At 40.4% G+C, this 17717-nt stretch overlaps 1 protein-coding gene and 1 long non-coding RNA gene across 3 annotated transcripts in view; one reads left to right on the top strand and one right to left on the bottom strand.

The window, feature by feature from the left end:
• The window catches only part of LOC146497955 (uncharacterized), a 13948-nt gene extending 2421 nt beyond the window's left edge, over positions 1–11527 (top strand). Inside the window, exon 3 of one of the 2 annotated variants that reach the window (XR_014870854.1) lies at positions 9951–11527. This is a non-coding gene — a long non-coding RNA (uncharacterized LOC146497955). Of the gene's footprint in view, positions 1–2397; positions 2515–9950 lie in introns of those variants that run through there. The other variant, XR_014870853.1, reaches the window with a different exon arrangement.
• LOC146497954 (mitochondrial import inner membrane translocase subunit TIM44-like) lies at positions 10980–17717 on the bottom strand. The gene is made up of 13 exons (XM_085141266.1): positions 17621–17717; positions 16531–16635; positions 16082–16246; positions 15886–15966; positions 15554–15703; positions 15002–15135; positions 14819–14904; positions 14547–14639; positions 14124–14248; positions 13511–13561; positions 13211–13300; positions 12977–13087; positions 10980–12647 (listed from the first exon to the last, which is right to left on the bottom strand). The coding sequence occupies exons 1-13, from the start codon at positions 17648–17650 to the stop codon at positions 12528–12530; spliced, it is 1341 nt and encodes a 446-aa protein (XP_084997392.1). The 5' UTR covers positions 17651–17717; the 3' UTR covers positions 10980–12527.

Genomic DNA, 17717 nt, shown 5'->3' with positions numbered 1-17717 from the left:
GACCGAATTTTATGACGACTCCAGCAGTTCCCATTGTTGTATTGTAGGTTCTTCACCTTACAATATAAAGTGCTCTGAGGTGATGGCTGCCGATGAATTGAACTGTCATAGAACAAGAGGCAAGGTAGACCCTTGACAGGTCACCAGTTAACCTAACATGCTGGGAGGAAGCCAGAGTGCCCAGAGAGGACATACAAACTCCACAGCAAAAAGCTCCAGCTATCCTATAGTTTCAAACCCAGGACCTTGTCGCTGTGAGGCAACAGTGCTAACCAGCACTCCACTGTGCCTCCCTGGGGATCACAGTAGTCATTAGGATTAATCCTCTAGACACCCTTGTTGTCAGCAGTTCATCTAATGCTCACTCAAAGTGGTGGACCAGAGGCAGACAAACCCTAGATTAGTGCTGCTTTTTTATCAATAAAGTACTATACAGATTTTCTATATTCTTTGAAGAGAGCACGGGCAAAATGAAGTCCACAGAGAGAGTCTATAATTTATCCTTCTGAATAAAGGATTGTAGATGACCATGTGGTGTTCCTGAAAGTTACATGTTTCTTATTATCCATTTTATCCAAAGTGTGTGTGTGTGTGTTTGTTTGTGTGCTTCCTTGGTGCTGCAAAGCTGTTTGAACATAGATTGTTGTTCTCCAAGTAACCAGGAGAGGTCAGAAACTGAAGCAGAAAATCTGACAGGAAGGGGAAAGTTGGAAGTAAAAGGAAACCTCTGGGAAATTAATGGCATTGCCTTCAGGAAATACTTTTAACAATGATTCCACCTCAACTGAAATGGAGTCCATGGGAAGGAATACTACTAATTTTCATCACAAGTCTAGCCGTCTCCCTGTAACCGAATCACACACTGAATGTCCTAAAACTCTTTGTTATAGCCACAATACAAGAAGGCGGTTTATTTTAAATTTTATACACATTACATGATCAGTTTCTAGCTGTTGCATAAAAAGAACATGACATATAAAGATATGCACATGTGTATTTGACTGGTTGTTAATTATGTTAGCAGGATGGAGAGCTGTATTAGGCATGTGAGCATACAGTGTTTCTACTGAGTGATGATGTCATTTTGATCATTTCAAAGTAAGAGTTTTCAACTGAACTACATCTCCTGTCATACATGTCAGAGCTACGTTACTGTGCAAGCAGATCAAAAGTGGTTTGTTTAGAAACTTACAAAGAACGCCACTGCAAAAACATTTCATTTGGAGGTTCATCTGGTACGATTAGGTTCCACCCTTGTGAATTAACTCTGTGTATCTCTTTGCAAGCCCCTAACTGATTATTCGATTGATGTCTCTCGCACTCAATCTTCCTGCTATCGATTTTAGCACAGCAACAAGGACAGTCTTTGCACAGGAAAGGTTCATGTGTATGAGTTAGTAGCTGACGTGGATTTGTGTGCATGTAGTTAAGTGCAGTTTGCAGATCTGTAAATGAATTAGTGTTTCTAAAAGCAGGGCAAGACGAAAGCTTTTATTTCATTTTAAAAAATGAATTCCACTATCATTCTTTCTTCTTCTTTTTTTAACAAGCGAGTGTGCACGTCCAGTAAGTTTGATCACAAACAGCAGTTTGATATTTCAGTCTTTAATCATTATGGAAACAGAAAAATCAATGAAATATCAATACTAGCCATTATTTATAAAGTCTTTCAGAGCCACGTTTCAAAGGGCTTTACAGTATAACACGGACAGAAACAATATAAAACAAGAGGCCAAAGGAGCAGTATTAGTATGAAATAGATCTATTTTTACAGGTACTGTTGAACAGATTTGGCTGGTGTTTCAGTGGACGGGGCCTAAAGGCAAAAAGGATTAGCGGGAGGACATTGGTGCACTTGCATTTCATAATCAGAACTTTATATGACACAAATTCAGTCAGAGCTGTGGGCCTCATAAGCCTTTTAAAGGGATGGTGACGTCAAACAGCAAAACCCCAAAGAAAATTTTGTGATGTTTATTCATTATAAATGTAGCTTTTATAGACATTGAATTTAGGACAAAGTGAATTTGAAAAGAAAAAGATATAAATAGAAGCTAAAGCTCAATTTCAGAAGGAAATCTAAATTACATCTTTAAAAACAGGTGCTTTGGTTAATTGGTCAAGAACTTTACCTGAGGGTCATCAGAGCGGTGGCACAAAAGCCACCAAATATCCAGCATGAGTCAAAGCTGATTTAGAAAAAATCAAGTTTACAGTTTCAAGCAAACTCAGACCTTCTTTCCTGATCTTTTCAATTAAACTAATCCAGCATTTTACCTAATAAACATAGAAAGCATATGCTCCTTTTTTCTAAAGCTCTTGCAAGTGAGTGCAGTTGTGTCTAAATGATTTCCATCTCTATCCTAAACTCATTTAGTTTCTCTCTTATTTGATCAGGACATCTCCTGCGGAGATCTGCTTTCTGGAATTTGTAAAAGAAAAAAAAAAACATTATAGAATTATAAAATGACATGATGAGCACGAGTCATGAAGAAATGCGGAGATATGGATCCTTCTCTTCCTGCAGCGTCTGTCACTGAAAGCACTGTACATAACACACTCAGATAATACATTAATGTCTATAAAGTAAAATGGAAACAGGGCTTCTGGTGTTTCTGCTTGTTCTCTCTGCTGTGCTGCATTTTGCCCTCACACAGTTTCTGTTCAGTGCTTTCATATTGTTATGCAATAAGGACTGAGAGCTTCCTTTTACACCAGGAACCGAGCTTTTCACTGGATATTTCTCTCATCCCTAGCCGCTTCCGCTGTTACACAATGGCGTAATCAAACTGTGCTCTGTCGAGACCTTCCTTGTGGTCCGTCCACGATGACGATGGCATGCTGCTGTATGGATCTAAAATGATGCGGACACAACGAACCACGAGGAAGAGCAGCAGCAGCACGAGGAGGCCAACAAAACACAGGGCTGATCCTTGTTCTGGGTGACCCGGCACGGGCTGCAGCACGGTGGGGCCCCGGGGATACCCGGGCGGAGCTGGAGAAGAAACATCATAGTCCATGAGCCAGTAGTTTGTGTTGCTCATCTCGGTAGTGAGGGAATGTTTTTGGAGATTGAAATCGCTTAACTAAATGACTGTTTCTTTGCAGTCAGAAGCTCTGAGGAGTGGCACTGCTCCGCATGGTCGTCTTTGTTAATGTTCGTAGTTTCTAAACATGGAGGAAGCTCGCGAAGTGAAATCTGGCAGCTATCAGCTGGCTGAGCGCAAATGCAGCGTTTTCCACAAGCCCCAGGGCAACAGAAATAACACAGCACAAATTAGCAGTGCAAATTAATCAGTCCTCTGGTAAATGGTGTGGCAAGCTGGGGCATGCTCAGCATGGTCAAATTAGACTGAACTGGCTGGTGTTGGCATGATCCCTATATAGCACTCATTTCTCCTACACACACTCATTTGTTCTCAAGAGATCTAAACAATACAAAAGTAGAAGTCCCTGATTTATTTATTCTGTGTAATCCTCCGTTTATTGGTCAAAATTTTAACCGTCATCCAATAGCAGCTCTCTGGAGGCCTTTATTGTAATTACAAAGTGAGTATAAATCTCAGCTGAGTGACTGAAGATGTCCCATGGATCAATCAAAGTGCCTGCCGGCTGAAAATGATGTGTGTCGTGCTGCTTCACAGAATTCTTTTGCATTCAAATTGTTTTGACTGTGTCGGCCTGGTTACTGAGCAAAGCTTGTATTTTTGTGTCTATTTCTTCATCCGGAGTCACGAGGAGCTTTTTCGTTTGGGGTTTCAGTCATCAGGATACCTAAAAGGAAAAAAGAAGCAATAAAACCTCAGTAAATTTCCAGTATGCACTTCCTGGATGTAGAGAAAACCCACTGATTCAGGATTCGACCAGGGTTCAATTTTATTTGTTTCTGGGCACCAAGTGAATATTTTGGGGGGTTTTCCTGCAAGCACAAAAAAAAACTGTGTGAGAAAAACAATCTCTCCTGAATTCAGATATAGCTTAGTAGAAGATAAATAAATCAGGCACTGATGAGGGGAAAGGAAAAGAAAAATGGAGAAAACCCTTAGGGAGTTGCTGCACTCTTGCATGGATACACCCTGCACAGCTTCTTTAATGGAGAGACATTTTCCTGCGATAGGTGAATTCCCCCGTCAGCAGATTCTATTCCAGGAGGTTTCCTCTTCCTCCTTAAGACCCCGCAGATCCTCACAAAGACACGCTGATAGCGCTCTTGCTCACCCAATGATGGGACTTAAGGGCATAGTGAAGGTTTAATAGGGGACCTTTGGACACAATGAAAGAAAGTGCCTGCCTCAGTATCAATTATCAAATGGCCTGTGGTTGCATCAGGTCTGGACAGAACGGAATAGCCGTGTGTAGAAGAAGAAGAAAAGAGGCTAAATAGGCAGGACGGGCTCGGCAGTCAATAGAGCGGACATAAAGTTTACACGGCAGGACAGAAATCACTTTGAAAAAAGGCTGATAATGAAAACAGGGATAGCAGTTTCTCACCGTTTCCATTTTTTTAAGGATTCGATTGATTTTTAGCAGCTGGCTGTAAACACAAAAGAAGATTAACTGGATTTAAAAGTTAAAGATTTGCTTTCTCTTAAATCCTTTTGAGCAGTTGCCCTGACAAAATACACTTTAACCAGTAGTTATGCAACACAACCAAAGTTATGGCTCTCTGGAGCTCAGCTTTACCAGTTTCCTAAATGCATGAAGTAGGAATCACTCTGCACTTTGCATCCTTTCCCCACCTTTATTTAAATCAAGGCGTGAGACAAAGCACTGCTTATCATATATGTGGGTCTGTTGCAGGTCTGGGGTTTCAAAGAGGCGACCAGAGAAGTCACGTTATATGTTTTTAGGTCATTCCACAGCTCTGCAGATTAGCCAAGGTCATAATGACAAACAAACAGCAACAGATCCAAGAGCACAGGGAAAAATTCATTTTCTCTGAGAATCAAAGCAAACACAAAACCTTTAAAGAATATAAAAGAATAAGCCACATCAATTTCATGGATCACTGATCTTCATTGCGAGACCTGCTTTGGTTCCTAAACAGCACATAAATCACACTTTATTGCCTGACCGTCTGATTTACGCAAAACAGCGAAATGAAAGCCTGGCGTGGACAGTTCAGGGCTCCAGATTTGTAATAAAATCTGAAGCCTTTTTTTTTTTTTTTTTTTTAAAGCAATGAAGCAAAAAAAAAAAAGAGATTGATGAAAGCACTAAGCAGCTGTGCCAGTGAAATCTGACGACACACTGAGTGACATATGGCATTCCTCGTGCCTTTAATACCTGTAATACCTCCAATTTAGGGCTCTGGATTATGACAGCAGCTTTGAAAATGTCAAGGACTTCTACAAATGAAACGGATATTGTCTGAAAACTAAAGTAAATCCTTAAAGTGGGACTGTCCAACTGTGAAAAGGGGATACAATCTCCAACCAGCAACGAGCACATTGCTGTTAAACCTGTGTTTGGTGTCATTAAGATGATTAAAGCCCTAAAACATCTTCATATTCGGCCTCTTATGCAATTATTTTTTTGTTCTCCATTAAAAGGTAACAAATTTTAATGGATATTAAAACACAAATTATTTAAATGGATTTAAAAAATTGCAATTCTCCCACTCTTTTATTATAAAACAGAGTGAAATTAGAAGTTTTTAACTGAATTTCAGTGAAGGATTTTTTGAATGTAACTTCTTTTAAAACTTCTTACTACGCTGTAACTTTTAAACACTTCACAGATTTTCAAAATCAAAGACGTAAGATGAACATTGCAGTGGTTTAAAAAGCTCTAATTTTCCAGGATTGTTGAGAAGTGAAAGAATTAACTTCCTTCATAAATATATTTTTATATATGTTTTTGTAGAATATATCACAAGATGAAAATCACATGTGAGGTGTTAAGGTGCCCCCCCCCCTTAATAGTTCCTTTAAAACATTATTGATATAAGTAGCACAGAGAAGATTGAACATGTTTTAAAGGGTGTCATAAAGTTACACAAGAGCTCACAAATCACACCTCCTACTGTTTCTGACAGCTCACAGACGTTGCCATTTTAAAAGTTAGGCATGCAGGACCACAATAACTCCTACAAACAAAAGTTTAACGAAGCAAGCACAGTCACCATTGTCATGAAACACAAACTGGAGGACGATCAGAAAAGATTAGAACTTACCTTGAGGTGAGGACTGTGTAATAATAATGATGGTGATGATGATGACGATGCAGCAGTAGCCCTTCAGCACCTTGGACAGCTCTGTGCTCACTCACGCTGCACGCACAGATTCAAGACTGAACTCTGCCTTCTCTGAGGGCTTTAAGGTCTCTTCAGTTTCACAGATCCGCCCCACCTCCCTCCCTCTCCGCCCACCAATGACTGCCCTTGTGCCATGCACGCACACACACACACACACACACACACACACACACACACACACACACACACACACACACACACTGTTTTCGTTTGGATGAGTAAATCACAACATGTGGCTTTTGAATTATATAAGAGGAGTGCATGACGTGGGGACAGTCAGGGATCCTGATAGCCACACAGCCATTATGGAACAAAGGCCTGTTCTGTTGTTGTTTTCCTTGAAATTTAAATGATCAAATTACCTTAATGCTCCATGCCATGCAAATAAAAGCAGCTGCACAGAGAAGACTTGTGTTAGACAGCTGACAGCAAATATTTCACTTTCATAGATTTACTTTTCTTTTTTTCTTTTTTTTTTAACAGCTAAAAATGCACCTGAGACAAGTGCGTCTGGCTGAACCACCAACAAACACGATGACATTTTGTTGAATATTATCCTGCGGGGAATAAGAGGAGTAAAGACAAACATAGATCCACCACTGACCACATACCTTCTGTGGATTTTGTGGGAATTTTGGTGTTTTAGCAACCTCAGAGAAACTTTTAGCTTTCTTCCACTGGGATGTCAGGAGGCTCAACTCTTGTAAATCAGGAAAAAAAAAAGTCATTTTAAGTGCAACAGCTATTCCTTGGGGTATATCTTCAATTTAAGTGCTATTATGCCCTCGTTGTGTGAGTGTGCGTGTCTCCCCGTTTCTGTTTTTATGTAGCTCACTGTACAGAACAGTTGACCAAATCTAATGATATATTTCTCAACATCACAATAAATGCTTCATATTCTGGCCTGTTCTTTTCTATTCTATTCTTTATGTCTAATATTCTGATTAAAGCTCTTATTAAACAAAACATGGGTTATGAAGCTAGATTAGATTTCTTTTAAGTGATGTTAAGAGATCTGTGCAAATGTACAAAAACTGCAGATGAACACATTGTCTGTTTTGGACAATAAGACTATAAGTAGGGTTTGCCTCATGGATAACTGGTATTCCTTCTTTAAAAAAAATATGTTTCCTGTATTAAAATATTAGCATTGACAGAGTTTGTTTTTTTTTAAATACAGGGTGTATTCATTAATACCATGAGAATCTGCTGTTTTTTTAAACCCATTCCTTTGTTATATTGTATAAGACGGCATTTAAATTTGATGTCAGGTTGCACTCCAGGTTTTGCTGACCTGCAAAAAATTACATGATCAAGAAGTGGAGCAAAACAAGCGGGGCTACCTGATTGTGCCTGTGGCTATAAGCTCCGAACTCACTGTGAGAAGTAATTAATTGACACAATTAAAACTCTACAAACACTGCTGCAGACTGTAGTCCATACACAGCCACATCTCCCCTGCCTGAGGCTGCATGGGATCTCCCAGTAGGTTTAATTAATAGTCGGTGAATTGTAACACTGCCCTGAAGGGGATCATAATCTCATAACAATGAGCAGTGCTCCAGCAGTGCACCCACTGTGGTCATAAATGGTAAGAGTCTCCAACCCACAAGATGATGAAACTCAGTGTTTATACTTTGCTACCCTTCCTATCTATACAACTCCAAATTCACGAACCAGAATGCAAATCTCACAAACCCGTATTTGTTCACAATAAAACATAGAAAACATATCAAATGTTCAAATAGTCTTTTTTTTTTTACATTATATAAATATAAGATATTTTTATTGCAATTTTTTATTACAAATATTAGCTCATTTTAAATTTGATGTCAGTAACGTTTCTGGGGTTTTTTTTAAGTTGGAACGGCTCAACAAGATCTTTTGACCCTCAGGCGGCACTGCATTAAAAACAGACATGACTCTGTTATGAAAATCCCAGCATGGGCTCAGGAACATGTCCAGAAATCACTCTCTGTAAACACACTTCAACGTGCCATCCTCAAATCCAGGTTAAAGCTCTATCATGCAAAGAAGAAACCATATGCTAACACTAAAAACACTGCCTCTGTCTCTGTGCTGGCGCTCATTTAAAATGCAGGCAAACCAAAATGTGTAATTCCTGAGAAAGTTGAGTTTGTTTATCGGAAAAGAGTGCTTTCAGAAATATTACACATTTCTGGGATTCTTACATAAACATGACTCTCTCTGGATTCTGATTTTATTTACATTTTACACAGCATCCAAAGTTTCATGGAATCGGGGCTGTACATGAAACACTGGGTCAATCGGTGTCTTAAGAAGAAAACACAGAAGCCACTGGTACAGTATAAGTTTAGCAGTTAGTCTGGGAATGGGTTGGACCCATCTCAATTTGAGGTCAAACCATATAAACGCCCTCAATAAAATAAACCTAAACCAAAAAACTGAAATTGTTTAGCCATTGTTAGGGCAATGCCTGAAGGGCTGCCTGCATTATGATAACGCTGTTATAACGTAGACTAGATTACAGCTTGATGTATGCATGGTAGTGTGTCACCAAGACAATGTTAAAAGAAAGCTCTGCTCTGCCTCCATGACCCTTTTCCCTTCTGAGGTGATTGTGTTGTTGCATTTAATCCCATTCACTTGGGTGCAGTAAGTGTGTTGTTGCTTGGAGGGACTTTTCCCAGTAAGATACTCTCAGTATAGTGAGGGCTTTACTCTTCACTCATGCTCCACATTGACAGAAAGTGCATGTCATACAGTTAAATCCAAGTATTTTGAGAATGACACAGTTTTTCTAATTTTACCTTTGTAGACCAACACTGTGGATTTTAAGTCAAACAATGTGACTGAAGTGTAGACTTTCAGCTTTAACTCATGGGGCTCAACAAAAGTACTTCACACAGTCTATTTTCAGAGGCTCAAACGTATGAGGGCAATAAGGACGAGCAGTTTCATGACCAGGTGTGTCCTTTCCCCTTCTTACTGATGAATCTGACAGGTGAAAGATCTGGGTCGTTTTCCAAGGGTTCAACTTAGAAAATGACCCAGATCTGTCAATATGAGGCCCAAAGGTGATGCAAGCTAAGGAAGCCAAAATAAACCTCAGAGAGAGCAAGGAGTGGAGTAAGAGGGGCCAAATCTACAATCTGGTTCATTCTTAAAAAGATGGAATAAACTGCAACACAAACAGGCCTGAAAGCTCGCAGGAGACGACTGAAGTGTGTGATAATGTAATTTCCATGGGTAAGAAAAACAACTTCACATCATCTAGCCAAGTCATGAACTCTCTCAAGAAGGTAGGCATAGCATCGTTAAACGATGCCTCCATGAATGAAGGAATGTTGGCATGTACGGCCGCCAGAGTCACATAAACACTTCATGTGACTGCTGATAGAAGCAGCAGGATGAACTGCAACGTGTACAGTGTAAAGGCTATACTCACTCCTCAGATCCAGGCAGACTTCAGGTAATCATGGATGAAAATCAAAGTCAAAGTTAAATACTTACTTAAAGATCCTAAACAGTTCATGGAAGATGTTGGTTTTATTTTGCACTTCAGTCACATGTAGGTTTAAAACCCACTGTGCTCGTGTACAGAGTGTCCAGAAACGTACAAACCTAACTGTAGGAACATAATAAACCTGATAATGGCACCATACATTAATAATTCTGACGTTTCACGTATGGTTCCCTCGTTCGCTCGTAGGCTTCAGCTGCAGTCAGACAAGCAAGGAGACTCCAAAGAACTGAAAGAGGTTAGTTGATATGAGGACATCCATACTCGTACATCACAACAGACAGCTGAGGGATCAGCCCCCGCCTGCCTGATATATTGACCCCGGGGTAGAAGCTAATCTATCAGCCCTGTATTACCAAATCTATAGGTTTATCAACCAGTGTCAATAGGCATCTATCAAAGCGGGTCAGTTTTTAAAATGAGAAAGCAGACACACATAATGCGCAGACTTTAATTTACTCATTCGAGCACAAACACACAGTATTCAGATGTGCTGACTCGGGGAGAGGCTGGATGAAACAAATCATAATACAGCACTCTTTATTCTGCTGACTGACACAGAGAGAGAAATAAAGGATCTGAATACATCGTGGGTCTGCTGTCATTCGCTGTAAAGCAAACTAGTCTGACTTGAACTATTAGAATTTCTCTTTATTCTGATCCAATAAAAACAGTATGTACAAGGACAGTTTTTACAGCAACACAACATGACTGAAACTGAGGTCCTGCCTGTGGCGCCTCAAACCTTGAGTGATCATTACTGCCGTTAAAGGTTTGCATAGAACAAACTCAAGATGCAAACATCACTATCTGTCAGGCAAAAAAACAAGTTTCTCCAAATCACAGAAACTTCTCCCCTGGGACATTTTGGCATTTAATGTGGGCTCATGAGAAACAGTTGTGTCTTGTTGTAATCACATTTTGACTGGTGGTGGCAGCAGAGTCCAAAACAGCACGGTTTCAGTTCAGAAAGAAAGACACATGCTCAATAAAAAAATAACATTTAAATACGAGTCCTCTCACCTGTCGTCCTCATAAATAAAAGTGCATGTTTTATGGCGAGTGTGTTGTTTTAATCCAACACAACTGTCACATTTCTTTCAACACTATCGCAACCATGTGATGGATTACACAACCAAGACTCATGAGAAGCAGAAGGCGAGCACTGTGTGGCCATCGGACACATCCATGACTTTCGGAAATCTGCAATAAACCGCCTCGTGCGGTTTGACCTTTAATGGAAAGTGCTGTGCTTAAAGAACACACACATCCACAAACTCAGAGCGTCTTTACAGAGGAGGTACAACATGAAGCCTAAAGACATTCATTATGAACTGAATGAAGCTGTAACGTTACAGTACGATCAGAATGTGTGTAATCTTTACTTACATGAACAACGATATCTATACGTGTCAATCATCGTCATCATTTATGTCTCGCAAAGCCACGTAAATGCAAACCAAACAGTTCAGCTGAAAAATGTGCAACGATTCCTCAAACATCAAAGCTGCCTCAATGACTGGAGAGAGTAAGGTGGTCCCATTTCGGCTCACAAGCATGACGATGTTGACTATAACTTACACTAATAAGTAGATACAAGTCCCACTGGGAGCTTTATCACCTCGATTTCTCAATTTGATTTCAAGTCCCAGTAAACTGTAGTCTTGTCATGACAGGGTGGACATCGTATGTTTTTATCCTTGTTTTACTTTTTCATTTAACCATTACTCTTATGTAAAAACCAGCAGGAGCAAAGCAGAAACCAACAAAGTGAGCACTGAAGGATCTGAAAATTTTGTTTAAATTTTCTGGTCGTCAGTAGCCCTTCAAACACTGACACTGAAGAACATTAAAGGCCTTGCAGCTCTCATCCGTTCTTTCACGGTAATTTTGAGAATTCATATTTTAATATTAGGCCCTAAAAAAACCCATTCTTTAAAGGCCGGTTTGCTTTGACTGAGAAAAAATACTCTTCTCTGTTAAACTCAGCTCAGTTGATCGCTGCTTGTTCAATGCTGTTGATGCTACACAGGAGGCAGCTGTGGCTCATCTTCTGCAAAAACTGAAGCATATTTTTATGCTTTTAACATGCACTACAGTACCCATAATGCACTAGTCTCAACATTGTGCCCAAATCCATTCACCGAGGGCACAAAAGTAAAACTGAAGCTGCTCTATTAAAGTGTCTCCTGTGCACAGATGATTCAAAGGTCCCCACCACAGTCAACAATTTCATCTTCCAGCTCCATTATTTAACCACGATTAATGTAATTTAGGTATAAAACATCCCCCTAAAGGCCAACAGATATCACAGACTGCATGTCCATTTTTTACCACTGTCATAACAGGATTATTTACAATCTGCCCACCAGCCGTCCAGTATTGATGAGCTATACAGGCTCCTGGTGAAGATGCAGGTTCATCCATGCTGAAGTTAATTAGTTATGCAGTATATACATACTCCAGGCAATCCAAAACACTGAGCGTACCAGTACAGAAGACTGCACAGACAAACTTAACTGAATGTGTCATAAACTATCTCCAAAGCTAATTGGATCTACATGTCAGAGGGTGGTCAAATATGCACGCTTGCACATAAATCCTCTGGGTACAAATGGGGAAATGGTACTCTGTCACACAGCAGCAGGGTTTCCCTCTTCTCTCTTTGTTCAACTTAATGTATAAAGGATGTGCAGCTATTCCAGGTATGTGTTTGTATCTCAGTTTGTGTCCCCCAGATGAGCCACTGTGCTCCTGCTCCTCCTCTTAGAGGACCTGCTCCGTGCTGGAGGCAGAGATGTCCAGGAGCCTCCAGGCAGCACTGGGGTTCAGCTCCTCTTGGTCCCGACACAACGCCCACACATACATCATCCTCATCACCTTCTCCTGTTGAGGGAGGAGAAGAGAAGAAACAGTGAATTCCAAAGAGTTTTGCAGACTTCAAACTTTAAATGTAGTGAGTTAATAAATGATCTGGCTTATGATGATATATTTGAGGCCTCTAACATTGCTAACAATTGAAATCCGATGATATCAGACAAGTTAATATTGCTGCATCAAACCCATAAATGTGAAAGACATTTTAAAAAAAATGGGCCTCTGTTATAGACCACTGATCTGATTTCAGCCTTTTAGTGTTGTTTACTTCCTTGAGGAAGCTTTGATGGTATCCATTGGATTCCCTATTCTAGCACAGTGATCGTGAGATAACTGACCGGATCTCCTTCCACAATATCTCCTTTGGGGCTGCGAATCACCATGACAACCTGAGCCTGGAAGGTGATGATCAGCACAGGGCCCTGATCCATCATCTTACCCATCGCCAGCTGAAACACAGGGTTACAAAATGAACAGACAAATGAAAGGAGAAAGGGAAAAGCAGAAAACAGGGAAAGAGCTTTGTAATGCAAGCTGCATGATGGTTACCCAGCATCAGGGAGAGCACTTACATCTAAGTTATCGATGTCGAGTACTTTAGACTGGAAGAGAAGCCCCAGAGCTCGGGCCTGCTGGATGGGGTGGGCAAGCTGACTGTAGGTCTGAGTACAAATACACGTAACACACATCTAGCATTAAAACATGCTTCCCACATACTGTATGCCAGCTAAAATGCAATTACTGAAAAATAGGATTCTGTCTTTTTGTAAACATCACAATGTAATAAGCTCTTCTTCTTCACATATGTCCCCTGTATTATGTCAACACCTGTAGAAACTGCTTTTGTTTCTGAGTGGTGTTTAATAACTCACAGCTTCATAGCACCAGTCCTTTAATACCTCCAGCTCGCCACGGATGATCGCCTGCAGAAAGGACAAAGATACCGAATTATAGCTTTAAAAACATAAAATAATCTCACAGGTATTCTTGTGACTTTTAGACAGGATGCTCAAATTATTTTAGCAAATCCCACATCTCATATTTAACTGAGCACAGTAAACTTTAGTGAATTCATTCAAAATCAGAACATGTTGAGATTAATTTTCTGCTAGTCTAAATCAAGACTTCAACTACACAGTGCTCTCCTCCTGATATAATCATAAACAGCATTTTATTTCATTTTATCTTTTTTACATAACAAGCATGCAAGACTTACAGAACTGTATCATAAGCTCTTGGATCCCCTCAGTTATCTGAATGATGTATTTAGCTGCTGAACTTGGTTTAAACTCAATAATCTAACAGCTGAACTCAAACAGAGGACAGGAAATTCATTACTGGATCCGATCAAAACTAGAGTGAAAACTCAGGCTAAATGAACCGAGACTTTCATCAAGTCTCTTCCTAACCTCCACAGAGAAAAGCATTAACGGAAACAGCGAGAGTGAAGACAGACACAGACAGAGGCTGGAGGAACCCGTTTACCTCCAGTATGTTGGGGATGATGTCTTTCTCACACTGTTTGAGGAAAGAATCTTTGTCAAAGCTGGGGTCTGCCTTCAGGATCTCTGTCAGCACCTCGGACATTTCCGTCTTAGAGAAGAGACCACCTAGGAAACAAAGGCTAAATTCAGAAGCAGCAACAAAAATCACTCAGCACCACAAATTAAATGTGTAACGTCGAAGCTGGTGAATATCATCAAATATCTAGAAGATCTGTCAGTACCATGGAGCATGTAGTTAATAGTATTCCTGACTAATCAGAAGATTAATAGGTTTTGGGATAAAAAAGGATTTTTTTTTTAAATAAGAAGAACAAGATTTGAGGTCTGGCGAGAACAATCAGATAAAAGGCTTTTACAGAGAAAAGGAACTCCAAATTCAGGATTGAATGTGGTGGAGCCTTACCTAGGAAGTCAGTGACTCTGTCAGTTAGAGCTCTGGATGCTCTGATGAGGGCATTGTCACTTTCATCATATTTCATCTTCATCTCAAAGATTCCTGAATGAAACAAAAATGGAGGTTGAACAGGTTAGACATGTCTCCACTGATTACGGCAGGTACATTCTGCACCTGTGCAAACACCTCATGACTGCACTTCATTATTAGCTGATCATTGAATCTACAGTAAACATTCTACTGCCCCCTGCTGCCATAAAGAGAAATTACATATTTCTTACTGTTAAAAACTACGTTGTTGTCCTTGAAGTCCTTCCACTGCTGGGACCACTTTGAATCCTTGTGAAGAACGACACCCATGGCCTCTCTGAGATTTAAAAATGGAGATAATTCGCCGCATCAGAGAGGTGCCTGTACAACAGCTTGTGTCATTGGACTGGTTTTGAGATCTAACATTTACTCACTCGTTGGCCTCGAACACTCTGGTGTCGTCATCTGCACTTTTAGATGAGAAATCGCTCCTCTTCCTCAGCTGAGAAGGAGCCCTGTAAGGGCCGGCGTCACCGACATCTATCTCCTTCTTCATGGATTCTACACCCTGCAGAGAGTTCGCACTTTTTTAATTATAAACATAATCAGAGTCTAAACCAAAATTTTAATGACATCCAAAAGTAAATTCAAAGTTTAAGCTGCTTCTAAAGAAAGCAGTAACAAAAAGCAGCTGAGAAAGGCTTTTGTAAACATTTTATAGCCCAGAACGTAACAACTATTTGCCAAATATGACCTGAATTAACCAACAACTGACTGGTGTCTGAAATCTGCCCTTATGTTCCTGTGAAGAAAGATGTGTTAACAACTAAATGCTAATATTCCAAAATCTTCCATTTTCTCCCCCTGCTGTAGTCAAAACATCTATAAAGTCTGCCAGTCACCTGGATACCAACAACAATGTACAAAAGATGAAGATGAGAGGCATTAATTTGGACATCTATAGACGTCTCGTTTCGTTTTCTGACCTGTGAGATGGCCTTGAACGCGTTGGTCCGGCCCAGTTTTCCCCCTCCCTTGGATAAAGACTCAGCAGAGCCTCTGGCTGTCTTGGTGGCCTCCTCCACACCTTCCTTGATCTTCTTCCCGATGTCACTACGACTCACTTCCTCGAGACTCTTTAAACCAAATGCCACGCAAGCACACAGCACGTTTCAATTTATTAATGATGTCCACGTAATGTTTATTTAATTGGAAAGCATTTTTAACAACATTCCAACTTAATGTGAACTCTTAGTGTGTGATTCCAAATTAAATTATTATATTTTCATGTTGGGGCTGTCAATCAGGTTGGCCTTACCTCCTTAACGGTCTCTGATAGAGAGCCCAAGGTCTTCTTAAACACCTCTGATGTCTTCACTGTCTCTGCCTCTATCGATTTCTGATCAGAAATTTTTAAAAAACAACATCAAATTCTAGAAAACTAATTAAATATAATAAGCTTGATGATGTTTATCTTTATATATAATATAAATCAAACCAGCTAATGTTCTTACATATTTTCTGCGGGCCTGCTGAAGGGCGTCGGACTCCTCGAGCCTTTTGGCCTCTTCTCTGAACTTCTTTATGTTTTCTTTCATCTCCTGATTCTTACTGAACTCCTGACGAAGGTTATCAACAAACTCTCCCAGAAAACCTTTCCGTCCTGAGGCATATCGCACCTAATGACAAACACAGAGAAGGACTTTAGCTGGACAAACACGTGCACCAATAGAGTGAACAGATTAAGCACATGCTGCGACTGGAACGATGAAAAGAGAGAAGAAGAAAAAACAGAACCTATGCATTGCTTTTCATAAAACCTTAAACTAAAAAAGGGCATAAAGATAAGTAATCCCAGGACTTTAAGTTAAAAGAACTGTTTAAATTAACAGGCACAACTCTACATTAGCAGTGATTTCATAAATGAGTCTCTTGAGGGTGAATGGGAGGTGTTGTTGGGTACCTGCACAGCTGCACCTGGGCTCCTCTGCAACCTGTAATGATCTCCCCTCCACACTGAGGAGACCAGAGTCCGGGAGCTGAGAGCCAAGGCATTTCTGCCAATCAGCTGCAACAGACCCACAGAATCAGTCAGTCATAGTTAGCTGGGAGGTAAACCGGCACGTAATACCATGCTTCTAAAATATATCCCTTCATTTGGTGAAGCTCTAACATCTTCCATGAGTGTGCTTAAAACCTGGTGACTGTGACTAATGCAGCACATCATCATCCTGTCAATAAATAAATAAATGTCTTCTGCCCTAAGTGGGATATTTTCATCCTGACCAGGACAAAATCACAGGACAAATTTAAAATGCATGATCCAGTCTTAATAGATTTCCCCTCTAATTGCTAATATCTGTCCTTTAGTTGATAACTTATTTTGATGGTTGTACATTTAAACATGAGAAATTAGGTGAAACATGCTGTGGCAGCAATGATCTGTTTTGGTGCGTTTTATCCTCTGCTTATAACAATGGCATACACACGGTATTACAATTTTCGACCCTTTCTAAACACGACGAACGCACCATATTCGCTGTCTGTGTAAAATGAAGCGTGATCAAGTTATTTATATTGAAAGGATGGTTCGGTTATTTGTCAGGAGACAGAAGCTAAAACAAGTGGTCACCGCTCCTCTACTTAAAACTGTAACAGCTTTCGTGGTTTTATAGCAGCGAGGTCACTGATCATATTTGCTCTAGTACCTGACTGCATGCAGGCTTCTAAAAGTCGCATTTTAAATTAAATGTGCCACTCAAGCACAGACACACAGAGTCAAAACCTGAGTCAATACAATGGGATGATTTTAAGACCCCAGGAACTAAATAACATTAGTAAACCTCTGCCCTGCGTCTGATGAAACAAGGCCCTTTCTAACGGACATGTCGCGTTCAATTTGCGTAAAACACACCAGAGTGCACACACTCTGAAGCGCGTTCACGTCACTGGGCATAAAGAGACTGATGGCAAAGCCATGCGAGTTTATTCCCTTAACCAGAGAGTGGGCCCAAGGCTCGGCGACTGCAACGAAGGACATGAATCTCACTAACCTCGTAGCACCGACATACGGAGGCTGCCATCTTGATCTTGTAATGCGCGGAGAAGCACGTGCGTTCCTGCTGCGGCAGCTGACGCTGTGCTCGACCA

Source organism: Neolamprologus multifasciatus, chromosome 18 (genome assembly GCF_963576455.1).
Source record: "Neolamprologus multifasciatus chromosome 18, fNeoMul1.2, whole genome shotgun sequence".
In the NCBI taxonomy this organism is placed as follows: Eukaryota; Metazoa; Chordata; class Actinopteri; order Cichliformes; family Cichlidae; genus Neolamprologus; species Neolamprologus multifasciatus.
Note: the sequence above shows the minus strand (reverse complement) of the source record. Positions and strands in the feature narration are given on the sequence as shown.

Excerpts from the sequence above, each read along its gene's own strand:
- LOC146497954 (XM_085141266.1), bottom strand. The coding sequence starts at position 17,650 with ATGGCAGCCTCCGTATGTCGGTGCTACGAG. Across the intron at positions 15,704-15,885 it reads TATCAGAGACCGTTAAGGAG|AGTCTCGAGGAAGTGAGTCG; the intron begins GTAAGGCCAACC and ends TTTGGTTTAAAG. Across the intron at positions 14,905-15,001 it reads AGAGTGTTCGAGGCCAACGA|AGAGGCCATGGGTGTCGTTC; the intron begins GTGAGTAAATGT and ends TTTAAATCTCAG.